Here is an 18631-nt window from a genome sequence, read left to right as displayed (position 1 = left end):
TGGTTCCTACCGGCCATACTTCACGCAGTGCCCTAGGCAGCCCTTTAGGCTTAACTATCCCTGCAGCAAGTCTCAGGGAAGTGAGTCTCCCAGAGCCCTCAAACTTGGCCTTCCTTCCTCCCTAGCCCTGTCTCACACCTCTTAGCCCCCAATACCCGCCCCCACCGTCTCCCTCACTCTCCCATCACCACTATCCACCACCCCATCACTTTCTCTCCATTTCCTTTGGGCAGCTGAGTTGGGCTTCTGGGAAAGGGAAGCAATGGATGAGGTGAGAAACTTAGTGTGGTGTTTGTAGCAAATGGCAGCTGATAGCTGTGTGATCTTGGTTCAAATACTAACCCTCTCTGAGCTTTTGGTTTCTCTCCTTATGCAGTGGGGAAATAAGGACTGACTGAGACAATGCAGGTAAAGCACTTAGCGCCGACATTCAGCTAAGTGTTCCAAAAATGCTTGCTCTCTTCTCTACAAAACAACCTTGCACTTGGCAGGAAGAACTGGGCCAGAGAAGTGAAAAATATCTGCAGGGTGCAGGCTGCATGTTCCTCCCCAGCACTTGAGCCTTCACCCCTGCCCCACATATTCCAGCCCCTCTCTCTTCTTCCCCAGACCCACTCTGGCCCTGGCTTCCAGGCCTACGTCCACAGCCACCTCTCCCCAGGCAGCCCCCACGCCAGAAATCTAGCCTCCCCTCCCACCTAAATCCAATTGATTCCTCAGGGTCCAGCCCTAGACAATTCATCCAGGAAACCTTCCCAACCCCCTTCACCTCCTGCTCTCAACAGTCGTCTGTCCACGGTAACACCTGCCTGTGTCTGTGCTGCTGAGTTCCTTCCCCATAGGAAATACGCTTAAGGTCAAGCTCCTGCCCCTCCCTGAGTTGTTGACAGTTGTCAACCGAGCCAGTTCCCTTAGAGGGTCTCTATGCTCCGAATGCCACTTTTCCTCAGCCCCAGCAGTGTATACAGCGGGTGCTCACTTGTTGGCCAAAGGATAACAGAGTCCACTAGGGCCCCCTCCTCTGATTCCAGTGGTGAATCCACAGTCTGTAGGTCAGGACCTTCGGGGACTGCTCTGACCTCACATTAGCTGAGGCTCAACCTGGAAGTTTCTGCAGAGAGCCCTGGGGGCCAGTGTGGCAGGGGGGACTAGCTCTGCCTCGCGCCTCATCTACAGCACCCACTGAGGCCCCTGGGGGCCAGTTCACACCCCACCCCTTAAGATGCTGGGCTCAGTTTGAGCATAAGTCACTGCAGCCAGAGCTCTGCTGGGGGCACCCAGAAGCCCCTCTCTCTGCGGTTCTGCCCCTCCAGCTGTCCTCCTTCCTGTCCCTCCCACAGCAAAGAAGCAGCCCAAGGACAGGGCCACCTGCTTCCTCTGAGAGTTAAAATTGGAAGAGCAGGTGAGCGTGGCTGGAGGTACAGCTAAGTCTCCTGTCACGCACGGGGCGGGGTGTATCCCATTTGCACCACAGATCCATACTCCCTCTTCTCCACCCTGTGCTGTGCCCCCGGGGGCTGACCCATGTGGCCACATCGATGGATCTGGTTGTCTTGGGTTTATGGGAGGGCCATCATGGAGCTAGGAAGCTCCCTCCTGGCTGGTTCTCTGGGTTGGCTGGTCCCTCTCCCCAGGGCCACCCTGCGCGGCGGGCAGCACTCTCCACATAGCTGGTCATCATTCCTCCTCTTGCCTGTTCAGGCCTAAGGGGCAGAAGGCTCCTCTCACTAGACCCCCGGGGACTACACTGTCTCTCTTGTGTATTCTAAACATCACCTTCAACTTCGCATATAGTCCTTCTATTAAACTCTCCTCAAATGACCAAATTTGAATGCCTTCTTTTTCCTACCAGGCCCCTGACTGGTGCACCTCCGTGTGAGCCCCTCTTTGTGGGCCTGAGCGCTCATCGGATACCCCGGTGCTGCCGCCATCACCTGCACGGTGAGCTCTTACTATGTGTCAGGCGTGGTGCCTGGTGGCGTTTACCTCACTGTCGCATTTAATCCTCACATTCACACCCCCTAGGAGGTACTGTTGTTACTCCATTTTTAAGAAGAGGAAACAGATGCTCTGAGAAATGAAGGGACTTGTCCAAACTTTGAAGCAGCAGAGCTGGGGTTTGAATGCAGATCTGCCGGCTCCAAAGCCTGTGATCACGGACACCAAAGCATACTGCTTTTTCCTTTATTCCCACGGAAAGAGGTCACATCTCTCTGTCCTTCACTCCTGAAACTGGGACAACATGAAAAAGTCAAGTTCAGAGATGAAAACACCTTGCCTTTTGAATGGGGCCAGAGAGTCGCTCTGTGACAGTGCTGCCCACAAAGTCAAGGGAGGGAGAGGTGGAGCACCCTGGAGGCTCGGCTGGGCGCAGCTGGGCCAGGCCTCCACAAGCCAGGGCAGAAGTTGGGGTGTCCAGAGGAGACCATTCTATCCAGCATAAATGGGTGGCAGGGTCCCCCCGTGCCCGGGGCTACGCCTGGGCTCACTAACGGGAGCTTGCTCTCAGTTCCAGCTACGGCCCTTGGAGGCAGCCTATCTGCTGGCTGAGTGGGACCCTTCTGACCTTCCTCTAGGGCCTTACCGTGCAGAGATGACTTGGATCAGCTCAGTCACATGGCTGCTGTGCCTAACACACGTGCCTCCACATTTTGTCACAGCATACTTGATAGTCCCAACCCTGTTACTGCTTGTTCTTGTCCACCAGGACTGATCAGCCTGGCCCAGCACCACCGCCACCACACCAGGCAGCAAAAAACACAACCAAGCGGCCTGGAACCTGCCAGTCCCGGCTTTTTACCCCTGGCTCCTCCAGGCCCTGCAGTGAGCATGTGGGCAGGTCCTTTGACCCCCCTGGGCCTCAATTTCTCATCTGCAAAGCAGTGAGGATAATCTGACCTTGCAGGGGTGCAGTGAGGATCAGGTGGGAGAACGGACACCTGGCGCTTGGCAGGCGGCTAGAAACGAGCTCCCCCCACGTTTACACCAGTCGTTGCCAGTCTGGAGCCCTGCGGCCCCGGCTCTGCAGCGGGAGACTTGGGGTGGTTGCTACGGTGTGCTGTTCTCCTTGCTGGCTGACATCGCGCCCCTGAGCTCAGCAGGCACGTTTATTGATGGCTGCACCGAAGGAGTCCTCTCAGTGTCTGGTAACCAGAGCTCTCATTCGGGGCAGCCCAGGTCTCAACGTCATGCCATGAATCACTTTGCCAAAGATGCAACGTGGCTTTTGGGCATTTTTCTTTTGAAAAATCAATAACTCGTTAACAAGGGATTGAATAAAGGGGGAAGCAGTAAAGGCCACCTGCCATTGCATTCATCAGGAAGGGGCGGAAGAAGGACCCCGCCAAGGTGGAGTTGGGGTCCACTCAGGGCAGAGAGGCCTGGGGGGGCAGCAGGCCCAATCTAGGTTCCTTCACCCCGGGTCTCCCAACCCACAAGTCCGACCAAGTCCCTCTTCTGCCTCGATAACCCCTTCAGCAGAGCCCACTACTCTCAGGAGGCCCCTGAAGCGTCATGGTCGGCTTGCCCCAGCCCCTCTCGTCTCACGGCAGCCTCACACACTCTCCAGCCACACTACACACCTGCGGTTCCCTGAATGGGCTCTGGCCCCTCCAGCCTTCTGGCCTTCACACAAGCTGTTCCACCTGCCTAGACTGTCCTTCCCCCTCTACCAGACTGAATAACTCACAGTGTTTCTTCAAGACACAAACAGAACAACCTCTAGCAAATCTTCCCTGAAATCTTCTCCCATGGTCCCCACCCCCACCCAGGGGCATCACATCCACAGCCCCTGGGCTGCCCCCTGCCCTGGCTCATGACCCACTATTGACTCTTCTGGGAGAGAGTGTCTCTCCTCTGAGGGCAGGGGCTGTGCCTGGCGATGATGCCCCATGCCCAGGGCCCAGGCTGCTGCCTAGTACAGAGCTGGTGCCAGGTGGGTGCTTACTGAATGAGTGAGGGATGGTGTAGGCATCAGATGCTTTCGTCCTCCCTGCTAGTTCCCCAGATGCATCCCCAGCTTCAGCAGGGCACAGTGAGGTCTGCTCCCCAAATAGCACTCCCTCTTCCAGAGTCCAGGCCCTCTACTGGGCATGAATATTTGGTGTGTGATCCTCATAAGAAGAGCTAACAATTAACAAGCACTTGTTATGTGCCAGGTACTATTCCATGCATTTTACATATGTTAATTCATCCTCACAACTGGGTATGAATGAGGCAGGTACTACTGTAGCCCCCATTTTGCAGATGAGAAAACAGAGGCAGAACCAAGAGCCGAGAGTTAAGCTCAGACCCAGGCCATCTGGCTGCAGAACCTGCGTTTGTCATCACAGCCCTCCCCCTTACTGAGGTGCCGTGGGGAGTGGGGGTGGAGGAGACAGCAGGGAGCACCCCAGCCCCAGGACAGGACGTGGGCCCACTCAGTCCACAGCTAGGATGAGCCAGCAGGTCCAAGGAGCTCCAGTTACAAGAAACTGCTTATTCAGGCCTCATCCGCTGGGGTCCCTCGATTCCCTCCCTCTCAGATACCCTGCTCAGCGCCGGCCCCTCACCGCCCACTGTCTCTACCGGAGAGCAGAGCCTCTGGCCCTAATCTCATTTGCGGCCATGAAATCGCATTTGCAGTGTATTAATGCGGCACGGAGCTGGCTGGGCCCTGCCTATCTCCTGCAGGAGAGGAGCCTGGAAAGCAATCTTGTGGGGAGTCGCCCCCCGGAACACCCGCCGACAAAAAGCAATTACGCTTTAAGAGGAAGATTAAAATAATATCTCCTGCCCCCAGTGCCCACCCAAGAGCCTCAGCTTCACTCGGGCCCCACCGCCTCCCGACAGCTATTCAAGCACAGGCTTCCTGCTGGGGTGCAGGGCGGGGCAGACGCAGCTCTCCCTCCCACGTGTGCCCCCGAGGCCTGGCCCCTCACCTGCCCCCACACTCACCAACCGTTACCTCCCAGACTTCCCCAAAGGAACCATGCCCTCTCAAGCCTCTGCACCTTTGCCTGGACTGTTGCCTTCGCCTCGAGTGCAGCCCCCCAACCCCTGTCTGTCTGGCAAGCTGCCAGTCACCCAGCTTAATAATCACAGGTTACATTTTCTGAGCATTTAGTATATTCTTTAAATGTATTACATATTCAATCCAACAATTCTGTCGGGGGACTCCTGTCATTAGCCCCATTTTATAAAGAAAGGAGGACACAGAGAAGCTAAGCCCCATAGCTGGAAGGTGGCAGCGCAGGGATTTAAAGGAGAACTTTCCCCCTTTCACCCAGGGGGGGGGTCCAGCTGCTTCCCCTCCCACATCCATGACTGCGGTGGTCTCACTGCGGTGTCTTGTCTCCCTGAGAGCTCTGAGAGGCCAGGCCTGGAGAAGAATCAGGGGGTAACAAATACTTCTTGTATAGAAGAATCAGAAAAATCGATATACCTCCTCGTAGGGAGAGTAGGGGTGCATATGTGCGTCCCACTCCCGCCTCTGAGGCTGAATCCTTCCAGTGGTGCCTTCCAGTCTATCTGTATACTGGAAATATTTGGAATTCCCTCTCCTCCAGGAAGGGCTCCTGGACTACACTCAGGGTAGCATATTATTTAATCCTCACAATCATGCTGCACAGTAGGCATCATTATCCCCATAATACAGAGGAGAAACAGAGGGTCAGAGAAGTAAAGTGACTGGACTAGGAACACTCAGTACAAGGCAGGGCAGGGGTCTGAATTCACGCCTGAGTCTAAATCCGATGTCTAAATCCTTTTTGGCTGTAACTCACTCTCATGCCTCAGGAAGGGTGGGTGAGGGCTTAATTCTGTGCTGGGGTTATTTAACACTTTTTTCTAAACGTCATCAGCCAACTCCAGTAGGCCAGGGGGTCTGCCTAGGGATTCTGAGCCATTGACAGCCCCAGCCCCATTCCTAGTCCTTCTCCCAAACCACCCAGCACAATGAGCACTCACTGTTGGGGCCAGCTTAGCACAGAGTAATCTGTCTTGGCTGGATTTGATGTGATTTGGGGCCACCACGGAGAAATCTGTTCCCCCAAATGCCTGCCCATGATCCTCTCACATTGCCTCAAAAACCCACTGCAGTATGACTCTCCCTGAAGTCATTCCCACCTCTGTGCTGATTACTGCATCAGAAAAAAAAAAAACCCAAAATACATAGACAAGACCCAGATTCCTTGCTACTGACTCAATGGGAAACCTTGGGCAAGCTGTTTACTTCCCAAGGGCTCAGTTTCTTGCTCCAGAAAATGGACATCATTAAGGCTGCACTGCCCTCTTCCCAAGATCCATGCAATGCTGCAGTGGGCTCTGTAGCTTTCCCCCCTTGCCAGCCTGGCTCTGAGAAGCCTGGGCAATCAGGGGATAGCAGAGGGCTCAGAACCTCGGAGCTGGCACCGACCCTCCATTCCCTTGGCATCGCTGCAACTCCCATCCCACAAACATCCCTCTCCACTTCATCCTTTCTTTCTGCCTGCTGTTTCTTCACACACCTCCACATTCTGGATCCCACACCTTTGCTCACCCTGTCCTCTGCACTTTAACGTGGCTCTCTTCAATCCCTTCTGGATCCTACCCCGTCTTTGAGGCAGGGATAAGATGTCCCTCTGACATCTATGAGGTGGGTTTAATGAGCCAAGCAATTTCCCACCCTCTTCTTCACCTGAGCCTCACAACCTCCCTGCCAGTGGGCACTGCTCTACCCATTGCACAGATGAGGAACTTGAGGCCCAGGGAGGTAAGTGATTTGCTCCAAGTCCTACAGCTCTTACGAACTGCAAAATGGGGTCCTAAAACAAGGTTTTTTGATTGCTGGTCAGAACCAGTTTTCCTACAGCAGACTGAGTCCCTGATGACCACCCAACTCACGCTCATCACTTCCTCCCCAAGCCCCAGAAGTCCTCACAGTCCAGCTTGGAAAAGTCATTGTCTTCCAACTCCTCCTGTTTCCTCTCCCCACCTAGCGCGGCAGCTCCCCAAGGGCTGGGAGATACAGTGCATGGATGGATGGATGGACAGATGACTACTGTGGGCCAAAGGAGGTTGGATCATTAGACCCAAGGGCAAGCTGTCAGATCCAGATGGAGAAAGGGTATCCCAGACTCATCTTCCAACCATCCTGGAAAGAGGCTGGTCCCTGCTGGCTTCTGCTGCTCCTGAGCCCAGGGACTCTGCAGAACCAGCCCAGGACCCAGACTGGAGTGTCTCAGCTGACTCTTGATGAGCCAAACACTCACCAGGGCCAGGGCAGGCCGACTGGGCGCTATCAGCTTTCTTTCCATGCTGCCCTCCCCCATCCACTGTGTTATTAAAGATTGCTTTCGTATGGGGTTTTAATTTCACCTCCTATATCACACGTCATGTCCCAAAGCCTCTTTCTCCTCTGGTAGAGGCTGCACTTGTGGGGTTTGTACAGCGATAAAGCCAGGAGGGTCCCAAGGAGGTGTGGGTCTGTGTGTGGGAGGCTGTGTGCCCCATGTGTGTCCATCACTGAGTTGATGTGAATCTGTCCTTGTGGAGGTGCGGGGGGTCTCTGCGTGTCCAGGATGTGGTGGGTTTGTGTATATCCAACATGTGTGTCTGCATTGTGTGTCCAGAGTGTCTGCTGGGGGCACATCCACTTTCCAAGGGTGTGAGCGAGGGAGAAAAGAGGAAGACGGCCCTCGAAGCACGGTAAGCACCCCCCCGCCCACCCTCCCTCCTCCTCTCACGTGAAGGTAATTTCTGCTGATGCGGTGACTTCGGTTGCCTCCCCTGGAGCGCCTCCGCTGCTGGGCCTGGGCCGGCTGGGAGGACATCAGAGCCGGGCACCCCTCCCATCTCCACACACACGTCACACACGCACACCCGCGCCCTCTAGGAGGTGAGAGTCAGTGGCAGCTCCTGGCTGGGGTGGGGGAGGGCGGCGACGGGGGAGGGGCCGCAGGGCCACCTGGTGAGCCCAGACACAGCGGTCTGCTAACGGCGCTTCTTCCCAGACCAGCACCCAGGCTGAGCTGGCCTTCTCCACTCTACAGCCTGGTACCCGGGTCCCAGCGACGGTGGGGTTCACAGGTTCCCAACACCCTTCTCGTGGGAAGCCAGCTAGGCAAGAAGGAGCTACCCTGTTTTCTAGGCGTAGAAACTGAGGCCCAGACCCAGCTGCTTTGCCCAATACAGACATCCCAAGTCATTACTTAGAAGAGGAAGCATTTATTAAACCCTTCCTGCAGGGCAGGGTTAACGGTATACCAGCTCATTTAATTTTCCCAGCAGTAGAGTGCACAGGAATTGGCCTCTCCCATTTTACAGATGTGAAAATGGAGACTGAGGGAAATTATGTAACCTGCACAAGGTCACACAGCTATTAAATAAATGCCAGAGACTGATCTGAACCCAGAACCACCTGACCCCAGTGCACCTGTCTCTCACTGCTCATTGGCTGATCCCCCAAACCTCTCCTGAACCCTACCCCACTGAGCTCCAGGCACTGACTCCAAAGGCGTATATACAGACTTGGAAATCAGGCAGGGTGGGGTGAAGATACTGGCTTGGGCAAGGGCATAAATATGGGACCTCCCCCAACTTACATGTTTTCAGGTCTTATCAACTATCTCTGGGAACTCTGAGGCTTTTCAGAGGTTCCTATGGGCAGAAAGTCTTTCAGTGCCACCCAGGAGGAAGAGGGGACAGCAGGTGGCCTGCAGGGTCATTGTGGTACAAATGGTAGTCGAAAGCCTTTCTCTTCCTGAGAGGGGCTGGCCTTGTCCCTTATCCCAGCCCTCCCTGGGGGCCAGCCCAGCCAGCCCCACCTCTCCTGCCAGCCTCAGCCTTCCATCACAGCGGCAGGTCTGCACCCCTCCCTGTGTGGTTGACAGCACTCTCTGGGAACGCCTTGACAGCGCCTTTGTTCCCCAGAAATAAAAGAAAATCGAGCTACAAAGGGAAACCTCAGGTAGCTTTTAATGGAGCTCAGCTGCCTGGGGCAGAGTGTGTTTAAGCTGGAGGCAGTTGTCACAGGAGCAGAACGGGGAGCCACCCGCAGTCCCCTCCTGTCCCCCTCACCCCCGAGATCCAGTTTACACAAGGAAAAGCTTCTTCCAAATAGCAGTGTGTGTGTGTGTGTGTGTGTGTGTGTGTGTGTGTGTGTGTGTGTGTGTGTGTTCGGCACAGCAGAAGTATGCTGCCTGGACCCAGGCTGACCTGCTCGGGAGCCCCAGACCAGGGAAGCGTGGGGTGGGGGGGCGGGGGGGCAGCTGGGAGTCACTCCCCAGGCTGGCACGTGCCTGCTGTAGAGGGATTCTGGTGACTGGGGGAGGGGCGGCAGCCAAGTCTCAAGTTAAGAGAGAGATTAATACATTCAATCTGCTCGGGGTAATTGAGGGAACAATTGGAGTGTTTTTCTAAAGCCCATAAAACTGCCTCATTTGCAAGGAGGAGCTGACCTACTCGCATCCTCTGTACTTGATGGAACACAGGAATGGAGGAGGAAGGGCGACACTGGGGTCGCCCTACAGAGGGACTGGGGCATTAGCTTGGAAGGGGGCTAGCGGTCTCGACCTAACCCGTTCTCGCCTTTCCCACCTTGTTAGTGGCATTCTAAGCACTGCACTCCAGCACCTCTGTTCCCCCACCAGGGAAATGGGCTATGGACACCCTCTTCCACCAGGAGATCGGATACAGGAGGGAAGCCACCACCGACCCTGAAAATCTGGCACTGAGGTGGAGGGGTGAGCAAAGAAGTGCCTGGCTCCCCCTGCCCGGCCAGCTTCTCGCTCCCACCCCAGACGAACCCGGGCAGTACTGTTAAAACCGTTAGCAAAATCCGCAGTGTGGGCCTTTTCTCTTCTTGAACCAATCCCGTCTCCAGGGCACTAGAAATAGGGCAATGACAAGCAAAAAAAGGGCAGAATGAATTGAAAAGTGGGGCAGAAAGGGAAAGAAAGGGAGGACCTGGAGTGCACTGGCCGGAAGGCAGAAAGCTGCCTGGGGCTGGAAGAGTGCTGGCCTGGAGCTCCAGCCAGAACTGGGACCCAAGGAGGATGGAGAGAATCGGAGAGGGGCGTGGGGGAGGAGAGGATGTAAGGGGGAAGGAGGGAGAGGGGCTGGGGGAGGGGAGGGGAGGGAACAAAGGGAGACGGATGCAGAGCCGAGTTTCGGGACAGCGGGACTCTGGGCAAGCCTGTGACTGTTCCCCTCCAGTTCTCCTTAATGAAGGCCTCCCCAGCCTGTTGGTGCCAAAGCCACAATCAGAATCCACAGGCTTAGAGCCAGGTGCTCAGCGTTTGGTGATTGCTTTATTAGCTTTTTCTCTTTTTTTGCCTCCAGGGCAAAAAAAAAATGTTTTAAATGGAAAGAAAAAAAAACACCCTTGAAAGCGTCATTTAAAAGGCTCCACAGGAACAGAATCGTTTCCATGAAACAAAACTGCGATTGTTTGCAAGAGGTAAATGTCGGGGAAGGAGGGAGTTGGGGGTGGAGGAGGCAGCCCCCCCTCCACTGCTCCCGTTCCTGCTCCCGCCCTGCTCCCAATCCCGTGTGGAAGGAAGCTCCGGGGTCTACAGTGAAGCAGCCCCCAGGATGGCTGGCAGAGCTACAAGCAAGGAATTTTTCAGCTGATGTTTCCTGAAATGTCATCACTGGGAATTTCCAGCCCACGGTTTCCCTCTTAAATTCCAGCTCTGCCCTGCAGGGGAGGTTGCCCTTATACCTTCAGGATCTCTTAGAGAGGTGAGTGAGGTGTAAGGAGGGGTTGTGGCCCCTGAGGGCCCGGCTCCAAGCCCGAGGCTTTTGTGGCCTCCCCCTGCCCTGCAGTTCTCCAGGAGGTCTCCTTTGCCTTTAAAAAGAGTTGAGCTGGGAGTCATTCCCACAGCCTGAACAGCCAGATTTGGCCTGCACCCTGCTGCTTCCTGCATCCTGGGGACCTACTGCCGGGCACTGGACAGGCCACCCTCGTTCTGCTCAGATAAACTCCCTCTCACTCTGGGGAAGGAGGGCATTGTGGGTGCTGGGGTGGTGCAGCCACGTGGTCTCAAACCTGCAGTGTCAAGGGACAGGATGAGTCTGGTGGAGTTCTGCCCGGAAAGGAAGCTGCCAGAGCACCTTGTGCAGCTGGCAGGAAACCTGGAGCTGGTTCCCTCCCACTCACGGTAAACTTCCCTCTGCAGCCACTGCCTGCACCCCACTTCCCCCCACCACCACACACAAGCAGAGGCGGGGGAAGGGAAGATGTCAGTTCAGGGGAATTGATTGTCCCACTAGAGTCTCCAGGATTTCTGGAATGCTGTGACCAGCACTGTGGGTCAGGCCGAGAAGCAAAGTGATTCAGGATTCAAAATCAGTCACTAAAGCTTCCACTGAGCCCTGCCTCCTGCTCCCTACTCATTCTCTTTCTCTTTTTTTTTTTTTTTTTATATAGATATATATTGTTTATTGAAGTACAGTCAGTTTACAATGTTGTGTCAATTTCTGGTGTGCAGTGTATTGCTTCAGTCATACATGAACACAGATATATTCATTTTCACATTCTTTTTCACCATAAGTTACTACAAGATATTGAATATAATTCCCTGTGCTGTACAGTATGAACTTGTTCATTTATCTTATATATAGTAGTTAGTATCTGCAGATCTGGAACTCCTGATTTATCCCTTCCTACTCATTCCTGATTGCTACATTCCTAATCCTCCTGCCTTCTGCCCCCTGCTCCACCCTTACCCCACCTCCCCGTCCCTCAGCCCATGACCATCATCAGTTCTGGCTTAAAAAACAGACACACAAGTTGGAGAACAACCTGTGAGCTTACAATAAAGTTCTAAATTGAATAGATGCAATGGTGAAATGCTTGACGCAGACAGGACTGAGGATGGTTTGGAAGGGACAAAAACAATGCAGCGAAGGCTTCCAGGAGGAGGTGGCCCTGAGTCAATCTATCCATTAGCATCTGGAACCCAGAAATCCATTCCTGACCTTGAACTGAATATTGCTGAAGTTGGGCTGCACTTAAAAATGCAACTCCTTCCTCTCCTCTCCATCTCTCCTGCTCACCGCCTTTTCTCCTCACCGCCTTCCCCCTCACCGCCTTCCCCCTCCAAAATTGCTTTCTCCTATTCAGTTGAGAATCAAAGAAACCTGGGTTAAGTCCTTCCCTCCTGGGCTTCATTTTCTCTATCTGCAAGGAGGGAAGGGAGGATGGTTTCCGGGGTCCCTGTGATTCTAGGCCACATCAGCTTCCCTACCCAGGGAGCTGGCCACAGGCCCAGAGGGCAGCCTGCGGGCAGCCCCACCCCTTGCTGAGAGCCCTGTCATGGTGCCATCCTTCCCACTGTGGCTTTGAGCCTCCAAAGACATCAGAAAAGAGCCCCCCCCCCCCTTCCTCAGGCTGAACTGCTAGATGACTTTGCCTGAGCTGAAAGAAACGGCCCCTCTATTCTCTGAAGGACCCCTCTCCGTTGTCTGTTCCCCTACTGGCTTCCTGGCCCTGTTGTCAGGGTTGTGATGGCTGACCCCCACCCCCACCCCCTGCCCCAGGAGGGAAGCAATTTTCCTCTCCCTTGAAAGCCATTTTCTTGTCTTGGTAGAACAGACATCTGACACTTTAAGAGGGAGAATGGCAGGGAGATGATGGCATTAAATGACAGAAATTAGAGCTGCTGCGGATGGCTCAGCCACCTCCAAGTCCCCCTTCCCTGCAGCAGTCCCACCTCCCTCACAGGCACTCAGAGCTGCAGCCTGCAGAGAACTGTCCACGTGGCCCCCTGGCTCAGGTGGCCAGGGCATGCTGGGACCTAGACAGCCAGGGATCCCTTCTCCGAGCTTCTTGTGTATCTATTCCTGTAACAAACTGTAGAACAAGGAGCCAGGCCCTGAAATCAGGGAGCCTGCAGCCTGAGGGGACAGCATGTCATTGAGGAACCCAGGTAGCATCCATCTTACTCACAAGCTCACCACTATATCCTCAGCACCCAGCACAGAGCTGAGCATACAGTAGGTGGTCAAAAGTATCTGTTGGTTAATGACTAATGAATGAATAAACATAGGCCAAAGTGGTCCATGTGACAGACTGAGACTTAGGCAAGAGAAGTTGGCCTCTGGGTCCCTGGCATATTCTGACAGATCACTCTGTTTAAACCACAGGTCTAATTGTGTCTTTATCCTGCATAAACCCCTGTGGTGGTTTCCCCCATTGTCTCCTGAATTGAATATCCACCTAGTTCTTTTGTCTCTGTTTCCCTAATTCCTTCCACTTTCTCCCATCCTTCGTCCCTCTCCCAGCTGGACTCAGCCCACCACCCTGGGCTCCACTTCAGCCCAGACCAATGTTCTGTGGGATGGAGGCACTGCAGGAGAGCCAGGAGCCTCTGGATGTAAACTTTTGGTTTCAACCTCCATTCATTTTGCTGCCAGCCAAACCCTTTCCATCTCCTCAGCCAGCTTATTCTGGTCTCTTCCTCCTGGAATTCTCAGGAATCCTCCTGGAATTCTGGGCTCCTCATAGACCAGAATTGCTGTTCTTAAATCTTACCCACCTAGCATGGGGTCTGACACAGCCAACACTTTACAAATGTTTGATGGATGAACAAATTAATGAATGAATGAAAGATTCATCTTAAATGACATCTCTTCTGAAAAGCCTTTCCTAGGCTCCCAAATCAGACCCACATACTTCCTCACCAGAGCTTTCCTTCCAACACATGACTTACTGGACTGTATGATGCCTACACTGTTCAAGCCAGGTGGCACCTTGAGCCCAGGGTTTGACTTAGCTTTGAATTCTATGCACTAGTGTGCACTAAGGATCCCCAGGAACTGTCGTTGGCATTAAATGTGATCAAGTATCCTTGGGGATGACCCTCAGTTTCTCCATCTGTGAAATGGGCTGCTTGCTCTCCTAGCTTCTACCTATGCTGGTTGTGAGGCCCACCAGACATACAGCCTGGCTGCAGAACACTACCACTTTGGGGAGCCCTCCTGTTGCGGAAAAATGTGTTACAGCTCAGTTGTGACAGCAACCTGGATCCGGGTGAGAGACCAAGCAGCACTCGGAGAGTTGGAGAACGCAGATTTACTACACGAGCAGGCCCATAGAAGTTAACACTCCAAGCTCTGGACCCTGCCTGTAGGTTTACACAGGCCTTTATAGGCTGCCAGTTTTACACTGCAACATCATATGCAAGTAAGATGTTGACCAACCAGGACAAGATTTGTAGAACTAGACCAATCAGGAGTGAGAGAAATAACCAATCAGGAGTGAGGGGAATGGACCAATCAGGAGTGAGAGAAATAACCAATCAGGAGTGATGGAAGTGGACCAATCAGAAGTGAGAGTAATAACCAATCAGGAGTGAGGGAAGTGGACCAATCAGAAGTGAGAGTAATAACCAATCAGGAGTGGAGGAAATAACCAATCAGAAGTGAGCTCAGCAAACCAATAGAATTTTAGGGCTAAGTAAGCCGTGTCAGAGGCAAAAAGTGAGATAGAGGCTCTGGGCCAGGGAACTAGGATGGTGCCTGCATGGGAGTAGTGGCCCTGCTTGTGGGCCCTGCCGGTTTTTTATGGGGCTTCCCGCCTCACTCCTCCTACAGCTTAGACAAGGACTAGACCTGCTCACCTGGGCCTGAGGCTGCCAGCGTCCCGGTTCAGGGCTAAGTCCCTCCTGGCTGTGGTGAGAGCTGGATGCACTTGAGGGTGGGCATGCAGAGCCTTCTATTTCCTGGTTACACCAGGCCTCTCTTGAAACCTGGGGAGAATGTGTGAGAGTGAGTTTGAGGACTGAAGGGTCTCCGGGGACACTTAACCACTGGGCAGAGAAACCCCGGCCAGTGATGTCCTTACTTTGTGTGGCCTTTGCTCCATTTTCTGCCGCCCCCTTCAAACTGGGGCTCCCTGTCTCCACCCTCAGACTGCTTGTTCTCCAGAACTAAATGAGTCAACCTTGGGAAGTTCTGCTGCTCTGCTCAGTGAAGGACTGTGGGGACAGCCAGGCTTATTAGAGACACAAGGTCTTCTAACTGGGCAAGCAGTGATGCCAGAGCCCGACGGGGTCCCGGGAACACCCACCAGCAGCCTGGGCGTCTGTGGCTCTGGGCGCGGTGACATTGGTTCTGGCCGGCTGGTGCCGGGAGGGCAGTTGGAGGCAGGAGGCTGAGGGGCCCGGTGCACGTGGAAGGCCACCCTGTAGGCCAGGCCCCCGCACTGGCGGGCCGTGGGGTCTGCTCTGGCCCGGAGCAGAGCCAGGCTGCCGCAGCAGCGATACCGCTCCCCGCGCTCCCGCGCGCAGAAGTTCACGCGGGGTCGGTCCGGGCGCGGGTAGACGGGGAAGATGGCCTAGCCGGCCCGCTGCACCACCCTCCCCGAGGCCCCGCCCAGCCTCAGCGCCTTCACGCGCAGTCGCGTCGTGCTGTCCATCATTCTTGCAGAACCCTGGGTGGGGAATATGGGTCTCAGAGACCGTCTCTGGGGTCTCTCTCTGCCTTCCCCAGGGCGTGAGGAGGACAGGCAGAGCCCTTGGGAAACACGGGCTGCCTGGCCTTTGAGTTGAAGCCAGGCTTGGCTAAGATTTCCCTGTGAATGACCCTCCTCTCAGACTCACCCATGGCCCCCTCCCTTTACTGGTGTGGAGAGGCCAGGGCTCTTAGCTTGCGAGATGGTCCTGGGTCCTACCACCCAGAGGGAAGAGTTCAACCCGACTCCGATCTCTGACCACCTGAAGGCCTGGGACTTAGTTTCACCACTCCTTCAAATACCTTCTCCTCCAGGAAGCCTGCCTGGATGGTCTCACAGTCTAGGCATGGATCTTCTGCTCCTTCCAGATCACTTAACTATTCTCTATTTGGGATTTCTGCTGCTCTACCTGATTGCTGGAATCTTCCTGAAGGCAGAGCCCAGGTCTCAACTTCTCTACCTCACATACCCACAGTCCAGTGCCTTTAAGGCCAATCAATGTGATGCCCAGTGGGACTGGCCCCAAACCTGCTGTGTTCTCAGCTTTTAGAAATTCACAAAGCCATTCCTCACCTGTCCTTTCACTTCCTCCTCACCCCACCCTACTGACCAGCATCAGCATCCCCATGTCACACTGAAGGAGGCAGGGGCTCACAGAGGGTCAGCATGGGCAGAGTCACACAGGCAGAGCTTTGGGATTCAGTCTAGAGCTTTGCCCCTACCCCTCCCAGTTCCCCAGAAGCTCCCTGGATTCCCTATCTCTCCCCAGCCCCTCTAACTTCGTACCTTTGGGCAGAGTAAAGACAAACTTGTTCCTGGTAAGGGTGAGGCTCTGGCCAGGGTCCTGCTGCTCAACGACATCAGTGACAGCAGAGCAGGCAGGGAGGAGGTCCCCATCACCCACCTGCAGCTGCACCCCGGCTCCAGAGCCAGCCTGCGCGGGGGGGGGGGGGGGGGGGAGTTTCTCAGCTGACAGCCGCAGGGCGTATCTGCCCTCCTCATTAAATCCCACACTCAAGACCTCGAACTCCAAATCCAGTGTCTTCTCCTCGACCTTCAGCCTCTGGCTCAGCAGGGATGCAGGGGCCCAGGGTTCAGGACCCCTGAAGGTCCTGGCCACGTCAGGGACTGGCCCAAGGCTGAGTACTGCTCTCCCCACCCACCCACAGTCCCTGTCTGGCCCAGTCTGAAAGCCTACACGCTGGGCGCTGAGGGCCGCACCCCACCTTTCTCTGTTTGTTTGAGGAGAACCCAGGTAACAAGCCAGGAGGCTGGGCGTGTCCCAGGGAACAAAGGCAGCAATAGATTCCTCCCTTTTAGCTTTTGTTCATTCAACAAATATTTATTGAGTGTCTACTGTGTGCCAGGCACTATTTTAGGCATCTCGAATATAGCAGTGAACAAAACAAAGATTCCTGCCTTCCTGAAGCCTATCTTCTAGTGGGGGAGGGAGGTGGGGACAGAGAAATATAGACACGCTAAATATAGAAAAAGAGTAAACTAATGTCTGCTAGAAGATGGTAAATTCTGTGGAAAACTTAGAGCAGGGTCAGGGCTGAGAAGTACTGGTGTGGAAAGCACAAAGGCCTGGGGCAGTTGGGACTTCCCATTTCCAGGAAAGCCGGTCTCCACACGCCTGTTTATTCCCAGGAGTTCTTGAGTTGGGTTGGGGGAAGGTCTCAAGGACAGGACAGAATCTGTTCCCTGGGAGCATGCCCTTAGCACCTGCTTCTGGAACCTTCTTAATCAAAACCCACATTATGGGGCACAGCTTTACTTTACAGAGAGCCCAGATCTTCTCACACCAAAGAACTGTCGAACTGGGATCTCTAATTCGAAAAGACATATGTATCCCAATGTTCATAGCAGCACTATGTACGATAGCCAAGACGTGGAAGCGACCTAAATGTCCATCGACAGATGTCTGGATAAAGAAGCTGTGGTATATGTATACAATGGAATACTGCTCAGTCATAAAAAGAATAAAATAATGCCATTTGCAGCAACATGGATGGACATAGAGATTGTCATTCTAAGTGAAGCAAGCCAGAAAGAGAAAGTGAAGTACCGTATGGTATCACTCATATGTGGAATCTGAAAAAAAAGAAAAAAAAAAAAAGACACTGAACTAATCTACAAAACAGAAACAGACTCGCAGACCTAGTAAACAATCTCATGGTTACTGAGGAAAGGAGGTGGGAAGGGATAAATTTGGGAGTTTGAGATTTGCAAATATTAACCACTATATATAAAAATAGGTTAAAAAAAACAAGTTTCTTCTGTATAGTACAGGGAACTATATTCAATATCTTATAATAACCTTTAATGAAAAAGAATATGAAAATGAGTATATATATGTACCTGCATGACTAGAACATTGTGCTATGCACCAGAAATTGACACATTGTAACTGACTGTACTTCAATTAAATATTTAAAGTGTAAAAAAATAAAGAAAGAAAGAATGCTAGAACCCATCCTTCTTGATCCTGGGGTCTTGCTGATACCCAATGAGAGAGGAGAAATTCTGGACACTCTTCAGTAAGAACCATCACCACCATCATCATCATCATTTATGATATTCTTCATTGAGCAGCTACTGGGTACCAGGCACTCTGTATGGCTCTGTGAGGTAGGTATAATAATCCTCATTTTACAGATGAAGACTCTTGAGACTGAGAGAAACTCAGATAACATGCTAGTAAGAAGCAGAGCTGAGATCTGAACCTAGAAATTCTAAATATGTCTACACTTTCCTCTACTAAATGTGTCCTGGGATTGGCTCAAAGATTTAAATTCAGCCTACTGGAGACCTCGGTACCTTAAAATTATAGAAGTACAATTCTGAGCCTAAGAGTAGATTTATAGACAGCATAGATTTCATTCAGAAGAGTTCATTTGAAGTCACCTTGACTGGAAGGCATCATTTTCAAAAAGGAAAAGATAACCAGTCTAAAGATGGGATTGGCCAGCCTCGCTATGGATCCCAGCGATGTGGTAAGCTTCCTCTGCAATGATTAAAATTCAGTTTCTTCAGGTCCCCCAAGGAGAAACTGAGGCCGAGAGGGTTTAGAAGACCAGAGTTCTCATCACGTGACTTGCAGGTGAACTTGGGCAGTCCTTCCCCTCTCTGGGTATGTCAGCGGCCCCATCAGTGTGATGGGTGGGAGTTGGGTGAGTAAGTCTTCCCAGATAAGCTCTAGCAGTCTAAAACTCT

General features: G+C 53.2%; 1 protein-coding gene across 1 annotated transcript in view; it reads right to left on the bottom strand.

Moving 5' to 3' along the window:
• CCDC33 (coiled-coil domain containing 33) overlaps nt 1–16506 on the bottom strand; it is a 107732-nt gene extending 91226 nt beyond the window's left edge. The window contains 2 exon segments of the mRNA XM_032468940.1: nt 14583–14711; nt 16202–16506. Coding sequence (XP_032324831.1) covers nt 14583–14711; nt 16202–16417 — 345 coding nt within the window. The 5' untranslated portion in view covers nt 16418–16506.
• Between the last annotated feature and the right edge of the window lie 2125 nt (nt 16507–18631).

Source organism: Camelus ferus, chromosome 27, assembly GCF_009834535.1.
Source record: "Camelus ferus isolate YT-003-E chromosome 27, BCGSAC_Cfer_1.0, whole genome shotgun sequence".
NCBI lineage: Eukaryota > Metazoa > Chordata > Mammalia > Artiodactyla > Camelidae > Camelus > Camelus ferus.
Note: the sequence above shows the minus strand (reverse complement) of the source record. Positions and strands in the feature narration are given on the sequence as shown.